This window comes from Nothoprocta perdicaria, unplaced genomic scaffold (assembly GCF_003342845.1).
Source record: "Nothoprocta perdicaria isolate Ctin4 unplaced genomic scaffold, notPer1 scaffold_27, whole genome shotgun sequence".
In the NCBI taxonomy this organism is placed as follows: domain Eukaryota; kingdom Metazoa; phylum Chordata; class Aves; order Tinamiformes; family Tinamidae; genus Nothoprocta; species Nothoprocta perdicaria.
Window position 1 is genome coordinate 1639360 of NW_020455499.1, and position 18869 is coordinate 1658228.

General features: G+C 38.1%; 1 protein-coding gene and 1 long non-coding RNA gene across 2 annotated transcripts in view; one reads left to right on the plus strand and one right to left on the minus strand.

The window, feature by feature from the left end:
- ARHGAP15 (Rho GTPase activating protein 15) overlaps nt 1–18869 on the minus strand; it is a 293000-nt gene that overhangs the window by 83672 nt on the left and 190459 nt on the right. The window contains exon 10 of the mRNA XM_026040886.1: nt 13143–13220. Coding sequence (XP_025896671.1) covers nt 13143–13220 — 78 coding nt within the window. The remainder of the gene's footprint in view (nt 1–13142; nt 13221–18869) is intronic.
- Nucleotides 8292–17580, plus strand: LOC112948625. The gene is made up of 2 exons (XR_003249665.1): nt 8292–8361; nt 17385–17580. It is a non-coding gene; the product is annotated as an uncharacterized LOC112948625 (long non-coding RNA).

An 18869-nucleotide genomic window follows, 5' to 3' on the forward strand; every position in this document is an offset into this window, starting at 1 on the left:
ACACGAGAAGGCCTGCCTGGAGTTGATCACATGGAGAGTCTTGCACGAGTACGTCAATCAATGCCTTGGATTAAGTTTAATCTGAAAATGAGAGGGCTCCGGTCAAGCTAGAGCTCCTCGGCAGGTGGGACGTGCCAGCCCCTAGGCATGCCAATAAGGCCATCAGGGACTTGAGAGGCATTTAATTTTTATGGTCGCCTAAAATAAATAATTCCTCGCTGCCCTGATTCCTGCATACGGTTGTTCTCCAAGGTCAACTTCTTGAAACACAGGCAAATACGCTGAAGAAATTAATTGCAGACATTTCCATTACAACTCATACAATTGCTACAGAGAAAGGCATTAAACTCTAAGGGTGGATCTGAAGATGTTCTTCTCCTGTAAGAAAGGATGCCTAAAAGGATCAAAGTACATAGCCAACGGATAACTTTGGTCTATCAGCTTGTGCTTGTGACACATGATAGCAGAAAGGCAGCCAATTCTTTGAAGCTTTTGGTCTGAAAAGAGGATTATTGAGGGCCAAGGAAGGGCCTAGAAACATGCATTCCAGTGAGCATATTCCYGAATCACCATAAACTTCCTTCAGCATTTTACTCTATCACTCTCATCCTCAGTTTCCTACTAATCAGACACAGTTCATAATATTTTGGTRTCTAGCACAAGCCTTTCAATATACATATCTGCTCATACGTACTTTGATGTCATTTAGAAAACAGCTACAAAATATTGGCTATCAGAGCTCCATGAGGGTCAGTCATGCAAACACAACTCCTGGCCACGCATCCCCATGGCCGCAGGAATGAAAAGCAGGACCTCATTCACATGTAAAGTGGACTCTTCAAGGACTAGGTCCCTTTGCTGCAGCAAAGGGATGTAAAGCAGCTGAGGATGGAGGAATGTAAAGCAGCTTATTCATGGGCCCAGGCACCGCAGCCCCTCGCACAGGTGGCTCTGCTTGGAGATGCATCACAGGGTAGCCATGCATTTGAAGATCTAATTTGCCTTTGCATTATCCTGAGCCCAAATTTGTGTTTCGGAGGGCAACGGCAGCCTTCTCTGCAGTCTCTGAACGCGGTAGGGACTTGGCAAATGGAGTTTGGTGAAATGGCACAGTGCACTACRGAGGAGACTGACTATAAATCAACAGATTTTGGCTCTGCTCCTGACTCTGTCACTGATTTACCATGGAAACTTGGGCATGGAAACTTACTCTCCCTATCCTTCATTTTGTGTACCCATAATGTAAAGATAATGATGCTGCTTTGCAAGCTCTTTTGAGATCTAGAGATGTTAAGTGCTAAGTGCATTTTATTAACATTAATAGCACCCAACTGAGAGGCTGCTGTGTCGCACTAGCCTGAGTGTCCCCAGAAAACAGATTGGCGTGGGGAAAGTACGCATTCGTTAAGCAGCTTAGACATTGCTCATTCCCTTAATACTTGCACAATGCACGGGAACAAGGCCTGACCTACTAAAACAAAAGAAAAAACTYGGTAAAGGCAACATTTCTAACATGCGCTGTCACCCTGCTTCTAGACCAGAAAAACTTTAGGATTTGCTAGAGATTATCAGTATTTCTGCGTGGTTGCTACACTCGGCCACAATCACAGTGCTCACAACTCGTGGTGAGGACCACTTCCATTAGTGGACATTAATCACCATTTTTATATACTCTGCTTCAGCTATCACTGAAAAGATGTTTAGTAGACGCACTTCGTTATATCCTACCATACTTTATACATTACTCGCATTAAAAATAAGTTAATTGTACTGAATTAGGTTCCATCTCTTGCATTCACAGGACACGAGTACATATTTACAGGACAAGAGTATAAAAACACCATGTAATGTGATTTGTTATGTTTCAATTTTCAGTATTTCTGCTCAAATATGTATCACAACATACATAGTGCAAAGAGTTATGAAAAATTTATTAATGCATTTTTTTCCTCTGCTGGAGACAGAAGAACTTTGTTGTGCACGTTATAAAATGTTAAATATTAGAATTATTTAAAGTTAATAGGATGCCAAAGAAAATGGCTAATAATACATTATACAATTAGATGCCTTTCATATTAGTGAATCCATTAACAAAATAAAACACATTCAAACAGAAGAGTTCTGATTTGCAATTTTTAGCAAGGATTGCCCATGTGTAAAGCTAAATTATTTATTCWTTTTTTTTTTTTWAAAAACTGCTGGATACATCAGTTTGCAATTATTTGCATTATGTTCAAATGCTTTATCAAGTGGCTCTGATTCAAAAATACATGTCTCTAAGATGCTTTAGCATCTTTATCTGTGCAACGGCTCAAACATGGAGAAAAACAGTAAGTTTCTTTCCTCAGATGGAGCAGGACAGCTGATGTCCTCAGTTTTGCTCCATCAGCCCTTCCAGACGTCTACTTCCTATCGCTCTAACCCAAATATCCTTCTACAGAGATTCACATCTCCATTTTCCCCCTTCCAGGTATATCTTTTTCTCTAGAAACCATCAATTCCTCCCCTCTCTGTCCATACAGATCTGAAGTCAGATGTCCTGCAGTTTTGCCTGAAGCTTTTCTGATGCCATTCCTGAGCACTGGCTACTACTTGTTTTAAATTTGTTTATCTTGCCTTCTCARCTGGCATCCCAAATGATGTACTTTGAAAACAACTAATTTTTCTTACAGTAAGAACCAGCTTTCACCATCACAGTGAATCTTTTAGCCTTTTTTCCTCATTTTCCCTTTCTCTCTCTCCATGTGATGTTCCATCTCTAGAGAAAAGCTTCTGAAACCAACTAAAGAAGGTTCCACCAGAAGCAGTGAATCTCTTCCTCCCATCCATCTCCTCCTCAGTGATGCTATCTATTCAATTAATTTGTTCTTGATCTTCTGTATCATAAGCACATAATGTTGGCTGATAGAAATGTGTTTTGCAATCCCTGTTTTTTAATCACCCGATTGCACAAACACAAGATCTCTGCTATACTACAATAAGTATAAGTTGAGTGCAAGAGCACTCTATCACTTTYTCTTTAGGGAGGTTTTCTAACCAACTCACAATCTACCCAGTCCAGTCTTTATACTTGGTGTGATTTTAAGTGTAAGGTATCTGCTTGCAACCAAAGTTTTGGCTACAACACTTTAAAGCAAGGTTGAAGATCACTCTTTCCTTTCTCAACTTACTAGAAGAGAGCCACGCTTAGAGTCTCTGGAGATGTATAGCAGGCTTCTGGTATAGAAGGCTTCTGCTATAACCTATCTCCAGGCTGCTGTCAACTCTGAACATCTCCTGCCCGATTATGTCCCCAGCATCTGCCTGGGGGCAACTCATGGGCGAGCCAAATCTCCCCCATGATATCAGCTGGCAGGAGAGAAGCAAGGAATGTGCAGCTGGGAAACAAAGATTATAGGCCAGCAAATTTAGCTGCATTCTGACCACTCTTCACAAGGTAGAGAAGGCAAGAACAGAGAAGAATAGAAAAGTAGTATTTATTCTACTTAATTTTGAGCATCTTAACTGTTAAAATATTTTATATGATTATGTTATATAAACAAAATAACAATGCATTGAAATTAGGAGCACAGATTTCCAGGTTGATTTCCAGAAGTGTCATACGCACCTCTGATGTGTTGTCCACGTGAAGGATTTTGATTTAGGCTCCAATTATCACAGCAGAGTTGGGAAGCAGGACCTTTGATCTCAAGAGATCTGAACGGTCCTTGTTACTTCTGCTGACAACAGGCAACGCTACAGCCTGAACAGTGTTAACATTCAGATGAGAGCTGAAAACCCAAGTGAGAGCTATGCCATGTTCTCACTTTCAAGACTCTGAATAAACTTTGAAATTAAAATACAGTGTGATTACCTTTTAAAGTGTTTTGATTGACATACTTAATAATTCTGTTAATAATAGGTCTAAACTGAAAATTAAATTTGGAGAGAAAGAGAAAAAATGGCATATACATATATAACACATATAAGCATGGGAGAGCAGAGTACATAATTTTCCATATCAGAATTTCTCAAASCTTTTTTTGATACTTGCTTTGCACACTGAATATATATATATTTACAATATACATTGTAAATGTATGCACACAGATTTTTTTTGTTTTGTTTTGATTTTTTTTGTATGTTTTGGGGATAAGAGGCAATAGTGCACTCAATAAGACTTYATTCATTTGCCTGTATATAAGCATCTAATGCTTTTTAAGTGCGTGAAGGCATCTTGCCCAGCTTCTAGAAACCAGGTTCCAAGAGCACAAGTCTCCTATATGTCCTCTAACATCTCTCCAGTCTCTGTGAGGATTACTCCGATATACAAGATCCCCTAAAAGACTATTAGATGGCAATGACTAAGGAACTGAATCAAGTCCAGAATGCCCAAAGAATTCATTAAGAGAAGAGGCTTTCCAGGAGCATGACTAAGGTCATGTGAAAATTCCACTGGGATTTTTTTTTTTCCTTTATAAAGACAGGAATGTTCAATTTTAAAATCAAGATAAAATGATGAAATGAGTGATTTGGAGATTTCTTTAGGAAGCTCATTTATTCTCAGCAGGAATACAGTTCTAAGATAGACCATATCCACTAATTAGACAACCAGGAAAAGCACACACATGGCTTCTCATAAAAGCAAAATTTTCCAAGGAGCATAGTAAGAGGTGCTCTACACTTCAGTTTCCCAGACTGGCCCCCAGTGTTGCTGTCCGTACTCTTATCTCTCTCTAAAGCAACAAGACAAATCCAGCAGAAACACTTCACCAAAAATCCTCCCCCAACCAAAACCACTTACTACTCACAGCAGTTTAACCACCACACTATTATGGTTTTCCCCATTTTCAGTCTACTGAATACCACAAATACCATGATAAAGTCTCATTCCACGCTGAGGAAACTGCTTGCCTAATGGTATCCAGCATAACATCACCTAACACACATCCACACACAACCTTGCCCTTTTTGGATGCAGACCCCAATTGCTAGTTTGTATTTCTTGGCTAACATTACACATACATACACCACAAAATTACAGATATTAACCACAGGGGAGAAAAATACCCAATATAYTAGGCCATACTATGATCTTGTAAGATATTGAGCATGAGGAACTCTTATTGGGAACTACACAGCTCCTTATCTGGAGAATCCATCACTCTCCAGTATGGGATCATATTCATAATACTTATGACAATTGGTTCAGTTTACATATAAATATGTCTGGCAACCCTCAACTCCTGGAGATTATTCCATCRTCCTAAAAATTTTACAATTAGAAAAATTCTCCTGTTATTAATTTGAACAAATGACTCAATACATCATTTCTTTCCCCTGTTATTTGAGGACTCTTAGTAATGGCATTTCCTGTAGCGTTACTATCAGAACAACAAACCCAAACAAAAAGTCACCCATGACAACTACGAGCATCCTGAAAACAGGCAATCCCTTGCTACGCTCTTCCAAACTCCAGTCCTTCTCAGCTGCTAAATCACACCTCTTCAGGGGTTATCAAGAAGTTTTTCAACTTCTTGAAGTGTTACTAAGCAAAAAGGCATTGTAACGCAAATATTCTGCAGAGAAGAAATAAAAGGCCTGCCTTAAATGCTTCATCATACAATACGTGCCATAAAATTCATGGTATGACTGTGGCTGACCACACTAACCTRGTTTACTGCCTCTTCTTCCCCACTTCCCCATTCTACTGGCTTATCCATCAAATTGTTGAAAAGAAAGTACACAACAGTACTACTGCTAGGAGAAATGACACCTATTATGACTCTACTATCCTCTTTAGTATATGATGCACCATATTCACAAAAAAAAAATTTGTTACAGATATTTTAATTTACAAAACCAATGTTTCTGCTACTACTTTTGTTTGTTTRTTTTTTACTTGAAGAGAATGAGATATGAAAGCACATCTTCTGAAGATATTCAAACACAAAAAGGGAAGAACCTGCATCAGTAACATGTGCATATTAATTGATACAGCAACTACTGTGTGCCCTATTACAATATTCTGTTGCCAGAATTTATAGCTCAGCAAAAGAAGGAACAGAAAAAAAAAAAAATAAAAAAAAAAAGTTTTTTGGCCATAACTTAGCATATGCAGGTCTTAACCCAGGAAGACACAGTTCTATAATTATTCCTGAAAATTGCTCAAGTCCATTTAATCTTCTAGGCTTGCGTGSTAAGTGTGAAAAAGAACAAAAAAACTATTTTTGACTCAAGACATTAGAGACATTTCAGCTCTCAACTAACAACTAACCCAGCTTGATCCTGATATTTCCAAGGTGAACTTTGGACCGCTCTTTCTGGCTTCACACTAAGACTAGTTGCATGAACACGCGGTGGCAGAAGTGAGGACAGTTTGCCCTGTCTGGGCCACATTTAATCACACAGACTGGCCAATGGAGAAGCTCAGGAAGGCCTGAGACTGGGCTTGAAGGCTACATCCTAACCTGGAGACATTCACTCACGTTTGAAAAATGCAATCAATAACCTCCTAAGTCTTCCAGAAATGCACAAAAAGACTGGATAAAATGGGAAATATCACTAAGGCAGAGGCAGAAGGGAGAACTCATAAATAAAAAGGGAAATGACTGGAAGAGAATAAGTTTATAACATCCTTTTTTTTCCCCTCACCTCCCGCTCCATTGATCCTCACTACAATTTTACATCAATCCACGTGCTGCTCCTGTAGGCCGTTGCAGCCCGTAGCTGCTCTCGGGAAGCCGGCAGCTCGTGGAGGACCCGCTCTGCCCGCAGTGCCTTTGTTCACAGCTGAGGACCAAAGCTGCTGGCTGCCTTTGAAATGGATATGTTGGGTCACTGGAAACAGTCGGGGATTGTTGAATGGGGATTTTTTTTTTCCCCTTCTTATTTTAAAGAAATAAGGCCGTGGAAAGTGTCTGCTTCTCCTCTTTTTCCCCTCACCTAAATGGTTGCTTGCAAACCACCCAGCCCATTTGCGCTGACCTGGTGGCCAAGCTTCAAAGGGAACCTCCATCTTCTGTTGGTTCCCAGGCACTTCCCAGCCAGAAAAAAMCTCTAATTTCCCTATAAGCAAGGCACAGACATATGGTCCCCGCAAGCTCATATAATCACTATTTTTTTTTTTAAATCCAAGATTATGTTCTTATTTTTCCTCATAGTTCATTGATAAGGAACTGTGAGTAGGGCTGAAGACTCCCGCTGGCTAAAGGTATCATCCTTAGCTGCTCATATGGTCCAAGACTCTTGCTTGTCAGCAAAATTAATCCAAGCCATTTTAGAACAATAAATATATGTRCAGATGGAATATAAACACATTGAAGATCATCGGTTTTGAAGTCCACTGTTTATTAAATCAAAAATAATGTTGCACTAAGGATTTTGCAAATATTTGAAATGGAAAGGAAAAGTAAATAGGAGTTAGATACTCCTTATGGAAAAAAAATCCCATGAGTAATAAAAAGGCAATGATTTTACTTACAATGCCACCTAGGAGCTACCTTTAGAGAGGGGATATAGCACCTATAAACTCAAACCACTAGGTATGCTGAAATCCATAAAATTTCCAATTACTGCTTCAGAATTTATTGTGCACATATGGAAAATAATACTTGTAAAAGAGAAAGGGGTTTGTGCCTGGTGCTGTCAATACTGTGAAGGATGGGGTGATTATAAAGCAAATTAACAATACTTTTAAATGTGCATTCACTTATCTTTCCAATTAAATCCTTGTTAAACAACTGCACAGACAGTAATGGTGCTTCTGCAAAGCACTGATCAAGACAGTTTTATTGTAATTTTTACTCTGTAACAATTAATCACATAGGCATTTTCTTTATTATTAAATTATTTAGTTAATAAATACTCGCAATCAGTTCACATATTTGTGGTTTACTTTTAGTTTTTTTTTTAATGAACTATGGTTGAAGATATTGTTACATGGAACTATTTTAAAAATATTATTTGTTAACCTGAGATGATGTCAGGGTAAGAGTAATTGTACCTTTTCATCCCCAAGGTAGTTTCCCAATTCAAATTCCTTCGTCTGTCCTYTTACATAAGCCATAAAAACATGTAAAAACCTTTCTGCAATAACACAGTATTTAGCCTCTGAAAAAAAATCTATTTCTTCTCACTTTTTCTTTTTTTTTTTTCCCCCCCCCTCCTCTCCAGTGATACATAAGTATAGTAACAGTAATTGACCTTTGGATGGTATGCTGTGTTTTGCAGTTAACACACAAGGTATTCCAACTGAAATAACAGGATCCAAAGGTCATCTGTTCTGCAAATACCAAGCATTTTGCAAACAGAGCACTGGATATAAAGACAATTAGGAACTCTCCTGTATTATGTATGAACCACCACTTGCTGAATGAACCAGTAAGTATTGAAATTTGTATTTCTATGGTTAGTTTCCCTGAACATATATGCATTAGGACAGGACTCTAGTGCTTCAGCAATGTATTATGAACCCTTTATAGCTCTATTTTTTTCAGTTAATTTAGTACTCATGAAAATTGCTTGTTTGACAGTCGTAGAAAATGAAAGCCTTGCCAGCTACTCAGGAGATTAGCGTAGGAGGCATGAAGAAACCAGCTACCACCTCTTCACTCTTGTGTCTCTAGTCTCCGTACAAGGACCACGGCAGGAGCTCACACTTTCCCCATACCAAGAACCTGAAGCTTGAAGAACCCTCAAGTTATTTTCCTTCTCCCCCTGGGCATTTTTGCACCTCCATGGTTATATTTGCTCAACCCAGGAACACACACCCAAAGCACTCACCGTGCTTTGCTCCACATCACAACCACCTCCTCAGCTGCAAGAGATGCTGCTATCAGGGCTCTAATGGCATTAATGGCCTACCTGGGTCTGCACCATATCCTGCCCATAGGCCAAGAACCCCCTGGAGCTCAGCCTTGGCATCAAAAGACCTGCTCCTGCAGACATCTCTCTTATAATCTCAAAACATCACATTTTACATGACTTAATTAACCTATTTGTAGTATCTCACCCCATCTCTTACAGGTGTGAATTAAAGGAATAATTAAAAAGAAAAAAAAAAAAAAAAAGTGAGGTGAAGTCTTCAGCTGCTTAAAACTCCCCCAAATTTCCAAGTAGCACCAAAAAAAGACTCCTTTTAAAATATATATTTTAAATTGCAGTTGCCAGACCAATAACATGAAAAGTATAAGAGGAACAAACCTCTCTAAGGTCTCTAAGTATTAGAGAAGCCTTTAACATAGGTTCATACATAGAAATAATAAACTACTACTAATTTAATTTCTGCAAACACTATTCTTTTAGCACTCATACAGTAAGAAAAGTAYGAATGTCTTGATGTCAATAGTGGTCCCAACTGCTTCTCCTGCCTTGATTCAGTGGTTTGAAAAATGATGACTTAGAGTTTTGAAAGTGCTGAGAGATGTTATAGCCTGGCCATCTCAAGATCAAGTGATCTTTTCTGCTCTTAATGGGAAAATAAATCATAGATAAAAGATAATCCTGTTGCAGAGAACTAAAAAGGTGTGGTATCAATAGACATTTATAGAAAAATAAAACTCTGTGAAAGGGATAAAAGTAAATAAGGTAGTTTGTACTGATGTTGCTCTTGTGGCAAGGTCAAAGCCCTCTTTAGGAGCTGCCTACCTTGAGAAATGATAATGAAGCACAAAGTAGAATCTGAGAATGTAAAAAATGGTACAGATATGAGAAATGATTTTTATAGCAACCCCCCCGTTTAAAATTTGAAAGTTGTCTTTCGATTTTTTTTTTTTGCTGTTTCTTCAGACTTCTGTAACGACAAAGCTGTCATTTGCTAATTTGTCTTCTTTTTTTTTTTTTTCCTTGGTTTTCTCTTATTCCATTTTTAATGCTGGTGAAGATGGAAACAGTACAAAAAAAAAAAAGAGGAGGCAAATGCAGCTTTGCTCTCAGATTATCCTAATACAAATCTTTGGATAGAGCAGAATCTATTCTATGATGTTTCATTTTCAATGCTATAAATATTATTTATGCCCCATAAATGTAGGTATAACACAGGAGCTGAAAGAAACAGCTTCCTAGGTATTTCACTTGTTTAAGAACTGATCGTGCAGTCAAGCTCTACAAAGTAAATAGGCTGTTTTAGAACATTTGCTTGCATTCATAATTAAACTTGCACTAAAATAAAAATTCTATCCTGGAATGATAACCAAAAAATCATATGTAAAAGTACTGCCTTTCCAGTGCAAACTGCGGAAGAATGCAAGGGCCGAGACTGAGCCAAGAAATAATTACTGGGGATAATTACCAAGTAAAAAAGTGATAGGCAGTAATGGCATTATTAACCATCTTCCCATTGGAGAACTTAGAAGACTGGCAAGTGAGGAGATTATGAGCAGGTTCCATATTATCCTGCTAACTTCTGTGAATATGCATAATAAACATAACACATTCTCCCCATCCTTCAGGTCGTCCTCATCGATGGGGTCCTCCTCAGCCCCCTCATTGATGGGGACACCTCATGCAGGCTTCTAATGCCCTTCCAAGTGAAATTAGTTGTTCARTTCCCACCACCTCCCCACGGTAGCTTTTTGGGAAGGTGGGAGCTGGACTCTGAGCAAGCAGAGCTCCGGAGACACAGCGCATCCCTTGGAGGAAAGCTGATGAGATCCCCTCACTCTGGTGGCTTTGACTAACGTCTTGCCCCTGTAACTTCACCATTGTTGCCTGATGGGCCTCCCAGGTAACCTCCAGATCAAGCTTTTCCAAAGTCCATTTAGTTAGTCCATCAGTAAGGACTATGAACGAGGTATAAAACTTCCTCTCAGCAGCTTGGAAGCCAGGGTAATATTAGGCAGGATGCTAACACACACACACACACACACACACACATATATCATATATATATATATATCTATATATATCTCCATACAGCCACACTGACTCCATGGACCGAGTGTTCCCAGCCCGCAACTTCCTACCTTGCACAAAGAAAGGATGTTATTGCAACAAGTGAAATTGTGGCCTGATATTTTAAAGCCATTCTTTGTGGCTGTGTTACTTCTTGAATGTTCTAATTAAAAAATTACTGGATTATTCTTTTGGGGATGGAATACTGAACTGTCTCATTTTCTCATGCCACTTGCAAGGATTGCAATTGTGGGATTTCTAGGAGAGCTTTGGCACTTTTGCATGTGTATTCTTGAGCAAACGCTAACTACAGGCTGGGGCAGATATTTTTATACCTGAGATTTTTAAAGATATATAAGAGTTTGAATGGCTAATTTCCCTTCCAATTGAAAATCTATTCCTTCATGATATAAAACGCATGACTGTTGTATCAACAAAGAAACAATAATTATAACAATGGATAAAAAGATAAAATAGTTCTCCAGAGGCGTTATTTTTCTCTGAATTTCCTTTGGACACTCAATAGTCAGATTCTTTGCATGTGCCCTGAGTAGACAACGTCAGAGAGGCTTTAATGTACCATTAATTTGATCTTTATGTATTCATTTTTCACAGTGGAATAAACCAGAAAAAAAAAGTGCTTTATATTTCTGTACACAAAAAAAAAAAAAAAAAAAATAGCTACACTTCTGTCCAGCTTTTACAGTATCAGCCCATCTGTTTTAGGTGAAAACTTGAGCAGTACTGTTAACCTCAAGTACGTTAACCTTTGGATGCCGGGAGGCATGATAGACAGGAGCATTATTTTAATGGCACATCTTTTTCCTGAACAAAAATCCTTGGGAGTGAAGGATAGAAAATCCTAGTTTTGCCTCTCTGTCTTCAAACAAAATACAGTGCACAGCAATTTGGATGCCAAATCAGACATTATCAACATGCAAGCAACCAACAACTATAAATCTGAAGGGATCCAAACAAGGACTGAAGACTATGAGGCTGATGTCAGTCAGTCTCACTGAAATTATTGATACAAATATCAATTTCTCATCAGTYGGAGTCCAGCATCCACCTAGTTTTAACTAAAGATTGCAATGATCTGGGGCAGCCAAAACAGTGGTGAATATATATCACTGCCCTGAAACTTTTATTATAAATGTAAATGGAGGTCCGAAGGTCTGAAGGCAGGAATATKATTATGTACTACCACAAATATCTCAAGAGTTTTTGAGTCACAGGTCACAGTTACACATAGATCTTAGTTTAGGTATAGTATAAAACCAATTAAGGAAGTTGTTCTCTGGGGCATCTCCAAAAAACATACAAATATGCATTATTTAGGGGTCCTGGTAATAGTCTCCAGATAACTTAGAGTTGAGAAATAGTAGGATAAAAATTTGTAGCACCTTAGTATTTATGCATATTTAATTCAAAACTGTATGAGGTACTTAATGCAATTTAAGATTTGGGACTTTACTTAATTYCTGAGCAGCTTCTTTTTTTTTTCATGCAGCAAGTTTACAAGGTTCAGTGTCATCAGTGATATTAAATGTGGACRCTGCATGTTTAGTCTGTGCTAAAAGTTGTAAATTGTTCAGAAGTATTTGGGATGCATCAATATTGGTTTTCACATCTGTAACAGAGTATCTAGTAACCAATGTTAGAWTGGTTTAAATCATATCTGTGGAAAATTAAAATGTTCTTTAAGGTAATGCAGTGTTTCTCATGTTTCCCATCATTTTTTGTTTCATTTCTGGGAATCAAACCTTTGCCCTATTGAAATCAGTGRTAAATCTTCCATTAACTTTGATAGAGGTCATATTCCAGTTTCAGTTTTTCATTTTCAGTTCTTTTCATCACCTTTTTCCTCCTTCTCAAGTTTGCTTTGTATCCCTGTTCCACCTTTAGTTTTGTTTAACTTTCAATATCAAAACAATCTTCATTTTTTCCTTTTTATTTTTTTCCCTCATTCGGATGCTTTGATTTCTACTTATGCTTTATTTTTGCCACCTTCTTTCATTTATCCATTTCCTCCTATTTTTTATTTCTCATCTCCTGTTGAACTATCATTTTCCTTTGCCTCCTGCGCCGCTTTTCCTCTCTCCTAACCTGACATTTCCCTCTGCGCAATATATTTCTACCTTCTCTTTCCTCTCTTTTCCAAAACATGGCTCATCATTCTTTGCCACTAATGCATAGCAGATTCTGAAATACTGTCATCTGAGACAGTTAAGTACTAAACAAAACATTACCAGGGTGGAGGAATCACTTACCCTGATTGACAACAAATCGTAACTTCTGTATTGTTGCCAGATTGCCGCTAACTCTGTATATTCCATCAACATCTAGACCTGAAAGAGAAACACATATTTCATTTTAGATCATACAAGTATTTTTCTTTGTGTGTCTGTCAAGAAGCCATAAACGTCCTAACAAGGATGAAGAAGAACGGAATAGCGAGCAACTGAAAAATAATCCACCTGACAAAAACTGAAGTGCCTCCYGCCTGGTTAAGGCAATGAAGAATAAAAGCAGTAGATTAGCTTAAACGAATGCAAAACCCCTAATTATAATTATCTTGTAATTCTATCAGCAGAATGCAGTTTCAAAAGGTATTTTGGGTTGTTAGGAAAAGGACGGTGTATTAGATCCTGAGTTTATGCAGAAAGGTGATATGGGATAGTTAGTCCTGCTTAACTGTGCAGTGTTGGCATTAATATCGCGAGCAAAACTTCTCAGCCASAGACCTGGGTTGGTCGGATATGATTTTCCGAGGCTGTGACCTCTTGGAAAATAAAGCAGTGAGATGCCCACTATGAAATCATGACCTGTGTGAGACCATACACAACCACGGCTTCTCTGCTAGATTCTTCATAGCAGATCCGATGAGTTTGAAGATGAAATTATACATCCCAAACAGCGTATGCCCTGGAGTAAATTTCTCCATTAATATAGGCCATTCTTTTCAAGGACAACCTGACAGTCCTGTTTCTCCCCGCATATCTACTCAAGGTTTATCTTCTAGGTGAAACTAGATGTCATACTCCCTTTTGTGACATATTATCTCCCACAGCAAGCTCTGCTGATATGGCTGTTTAAAATAGCACTTCCAGGCCAAGCTGCATAGCTGCAGCCTTGCCGAGCACGTGGGAACTGCTCTCCTTCCCAGTGAGAATAAGCTCTCATGCAGCAAGCAAAAAAGGCTGAAAACACAAAACTGCAAATTCTCGTTTCACTCTTAAAACTTCAAAGTAAACAAGAAGCTAAGAGAATCTGCATCAAACCGAGTCTTTTTTTTTTTTTTTTTTTTTTTTTTTTTGCTACTCATCACTTGGAATACAAGTTTTAATTAGCTTTTGGCAAACAATTTCAGAGAAAGCCTTTTTCTTGGAAAATGCTAATTTGTCAAAACTAAAAATTGTCAGGAAATATTTCAGTTTTGACAATGTGTCTATTGGGATTTTTTTTTTTCCAAATCAGGGTAGAGGAAAAAGAAAAATTGAAAGTACAAGAAAGAGTGAAAACAAGTCAGAAAACATCTCAGAAGCCCTGCTGTCTAAGCACTTAACTTAGGAAGCAGTAAAATCAGGTTCAAGTCCTCATTTCAAAGATACTTTCATCACTGCTCATCAGATTAGTACCCTAGAAAGAGGACTAAAATGTTTGGACATGTCCCTCACTGGAAGGATTTTAAAGACTTAATTTTCCTTTTAGTGCAAACTGAGCACAAATAAGTTTTTTTTTCTCTCTCTCTCTCTCTCTCTCTCTCCAGAAAACACAATTCTTATTTTATGGCTATCCAACTAGAAACATCCCAATTTGGTTTACATTTAAAACATCTATTTTAAAGAAGAATGACAGTTCTGTATTACACATTGTGTATATAGGCTTTCTAAGACAATTTTCCACCCTGCACCTGTGGGTGTTCTGCAATCTAATACTGAAAGTGATGATTCATTTCAGGAACATCCCTTTTGGTTACAGAGGGATAAGGACAAAGTTTATTTAAGAGAAATTAAAAAGAGTTTGGTAATCAAGAACACTTGGAAGTTATCCATGCACGGGACATATAACATATGAGCAGAGGGAAATTACCGAAATGTTTAAGTCATGCAATTCTATACTAAAAGGAAGAGTCTCACTCTGTCCTAGCAAGGGGAGAGTAAGAGAGCAAGAGTAATTCCCAGGTTAGGAATGTGGGTCTCTTAGGGTAAGGGATTAAGAATTTCATCACATAAATCGACATGTCTAAACCAGAAAGAGGAATAACAAAAAATTCAACAACAACAGCAAAACCTCCCAAAGAGAATGTAACTTTTGTTTGGATCTAACTCAGCTCAGTTTCAACTTTTATGGATATAAGGAAGTCAAAGCAATACATGTCACTTTGCAGGAAACAGCAATGTCTCACATTAATAGCATCAATTTGGAATAGCTCAACCCCCTTGGTATCAAACTACATAAATTATCCAGATCTAGTGGAAATGACAAACTATGCTGTAAATTGGAGGATATTGCATCTTGCAAAATGATCTGGAGTATATAAGTGAATTATTATTGTTATAAATTTACTTTGGTCCTGAAATGAGGTCTGATTAGCATTTCATTTGGACACTCGACAATATGGCAGAGAGAAAAAAAGATCCAGGAATATCGAGCCAATTATAGTGTTCACGTGCCATCAACTTTCTGCTCCAAAAGCTTTGAAAGTTAAGCCAAACCAAACCAACGTAAATTGGTGGATTTGGACATCCTTTTCATGGCCACATTATCTTAGCTGGATTGTTCGCAACTTCTTTTGGCCAGCCAATTAAGTGTAAAAGGGAGGGAGAGAGAGCGAGAGATGTCTTTAATGTTCTGATGTCCTGATTCTGTGAACAATTTTCCAAGCAAATTCACTTTTAAGGGCACCTCTATGAAGAGGAAAAACATCACTGCGCTGCTGTCAGTGTTTCTTCGCAGCGGGCTATAAATACCTAGGGAACAAGATGAAACAAAAGTCTTTAAGAGCTTCCTATCTGGTGCTGGTGTTAAAGTAGAGCGGTAAAGAACATTTCAGAGAAAAAAGAAATATTCACTGTAGTAAAGTCTGACTGTTTGCTCACTATTTGGCGACTGCTTTGTGTTTGAGAATGGTGTTTATCATTGCGTTGAATCATTGGGTTTTGCCCTAGAGCAGAACAAATCTTTTGTTTTACATCTCAATTTCCAGCCTTTTTTTTTTTTTTTTTTTTTTTTTTTTTTAAGGAATTAAAGAATAGGATGGACTCACAATTAGAAAGGCAGAAAGGCAGAAAATACAGCTATAATTAATTCACCATTATTTCCATAATTATTTGGCCATCATACCCATTATTTCTACCACAGCTTTTATAAAGTATAAGAAATCTAGGAAAAGGAATTATTCAAGGGTACATCAGTTTGGCTGAATAAATACAGGCAATGTAGCACTCCTTTTGTTAAAAAAATCACACAGGTACTCCTGAGGGGAGAGCTGAAAGGCAGCAGCTTGATTGAGATGCGTGAACAACCAACATGAACATTATAGGCACTCTGTGTAACCACACTGAAGATCTTACAAACAACACTTATTTAAGAGCATTTCTGGCACTCCTGCTTCCAGCCGAACTGCTAATAATGTAAAAATAACCATGCATGCAATTTAATGTCAGTTCCAGCAGCAATTTGAGCTGAAACCTGCTCGTGTAGAGGAACACTGAAAACAAGTTAAAAATAATAGTTTAGGTAATGTATTTATCCAAATACATCATAACTTGTAAAGCATAGGATGTGAGTGTACATCATTTGGGGTAGTTCTGATGCTGTGTGAACTGCCTTGTGTGAAAAACTCTCATTAATTCTTTTCTCTTGCACAGAACAAATCCCCCTCCTAAATCAAATTGCATTCAACCTGGGCTTAATCTATAATTCACAATACCTTAAAACTGAATATAAAAGGAAATTCTGCATGTGTGTATGTGTATAGACAAATCTCTCTCTCTCCCTATTTTTTTTTTTTTTAAAAAAAAGGGTTTGGAAGCTGAAACTATTATAAATGATACCAGGTACCTTCCTGCACAGAATCCCCTGAAACTTTTGCAATGAATCTACCCCAAAATAGGTGTGGTCTTGAGGCCCTGGTCGGAGTTTTATGACAAAAATCATCGTGGCAGATTCAACAACAAAGTGAAGTACAACTTGAAGAAGGACATTCTTTAGTTAGTCCTTTCATTTAAAATTAGTTATGTTCAGGGCAGAAATATTGTATTTCAAAGGAGTCTATTATGCCTTCCCATAAACAGAAAGATCATACATTTTAAAACTAAAGTATCATTATGTAATCAAGCTGTTGTATTATAAACTATCTTGTGGGCTCAGATGCCCAGGGCTATCTTTACAAATATTTAAGAGGTCATTATCAGGCTATGTTCTCCCTAAAACTATAATTCTTTCCTCCTGTTTTCATATATATCTTTCCATAAATACCTGATTTATAAACAATTTCTTTTTAAAAGTTTACTAAGGGCACAAAAGGCAGGGATGAAGTCATTTAAAGAAGCAGGAATGTGTGACTGCAGCAAATACAGCAACGGCAAGATAATGTGTCTGATGAGATAAATACCACAAAACAACGTACTGCAAAGATCATGTTTCACAAAAAGATCAATATTTGCAAGTCGGGAGAAGAAAAATCATGAGGAGTATTAATGGGTAAGTTCAGCATGTTAAATACGTAAAGCCCATGGAACTAGTGCTATAAACTCTAAATATTACGCAGTGCTCAAGCATTAGGGAAGCATTAAAAATTCTGTGTCTGGATTAGGTTAGACAAAGCGCCCAGAGTTCCAGGTGACTGCAGGAGCACAACAGCAATCGTTTCATCTGAGGTCACGGGAGGCAGAGAAATAGAGGACAGGGGAGACAAGGGAACAAGTAAACAAGTCACACTGCAGAGAGAAGAAGGACCTGGAGGCATTAACAGCAGTGCTGGACCCATGTGGAAGGTTGGGTGAGCTGAAGAGACGAGCTGGGACATGTGGCATGCAGCTCCAGCAGCTCGTGGTGACACCAGCTCCACTTGGACGTGGCAGGGTCTGAGCTAGGCTTTCGGTGTCCCTGACATCTCTGACCTACATTGGGGTGTCTGAGCTAGTATCACTCAGATCCAACCMATTCCTTGTCCAGAGAGGACAACCACCATGGAAGGAGACGCAAAATAAATGCCATGTTAGAAAGTAGCACCATCAAGGATATACAAACCTGGGAAACTACACAGGAGGTAAGATTAGAAGTCACTCTGAAGGATAGAATATTATAGAAAAAAATCTGTTTTCACCTATCAATGATTATGATAGGTGTGTGTCTCAATAGCAAATAAAATATAGCTTTGGGAAATACTTGATAATGGATGAGGTTGAAAGTCTGGCAGAAGAGCTGTGATTTTTAAAAAACAGTAAGAAGGATGCACTTTTAGCCTGGCTAGACTGACCTCAGTCCCAGACAGTCTACTTAAATAATTAATTCAGGACTCTATGAACAAATAATTCATAGAGAAATATAATTAATCCCAACTAAAATGGTTTCATGGAAATCAAGGCCTTGTCAAGCAAACTTGTTGCATTTTTTTGATAGGATTGGATTTTTGACAGGTCTAGTTGATAAAGGCAACGACGTTGAAATAGTATATTTGGATTTCCGTGAGGCTTTTGACTTAGTACCACATGACGTTTTGATTAAAGCACTTGCATTTTATGAAATTAACAGGGCATATATTACATGGATTAAAAACTGGCTCAGTGACAGACCTCAAAATGCAGTAGTTAATGGGAGCTATCAGTTAACAAGGTCGTTACTGGCAGCATTTTCCAGAGTAGAGCTCTCAGCTCAGTGCCATCCAATACCTTTACCAGGAATCTGGACAATAATGGAAAMTCTCTTCTGGCAAAATAAGCAGATGACCCAAGGATCGGCATGGTATTAAATAAGGATGAGGACAGGKG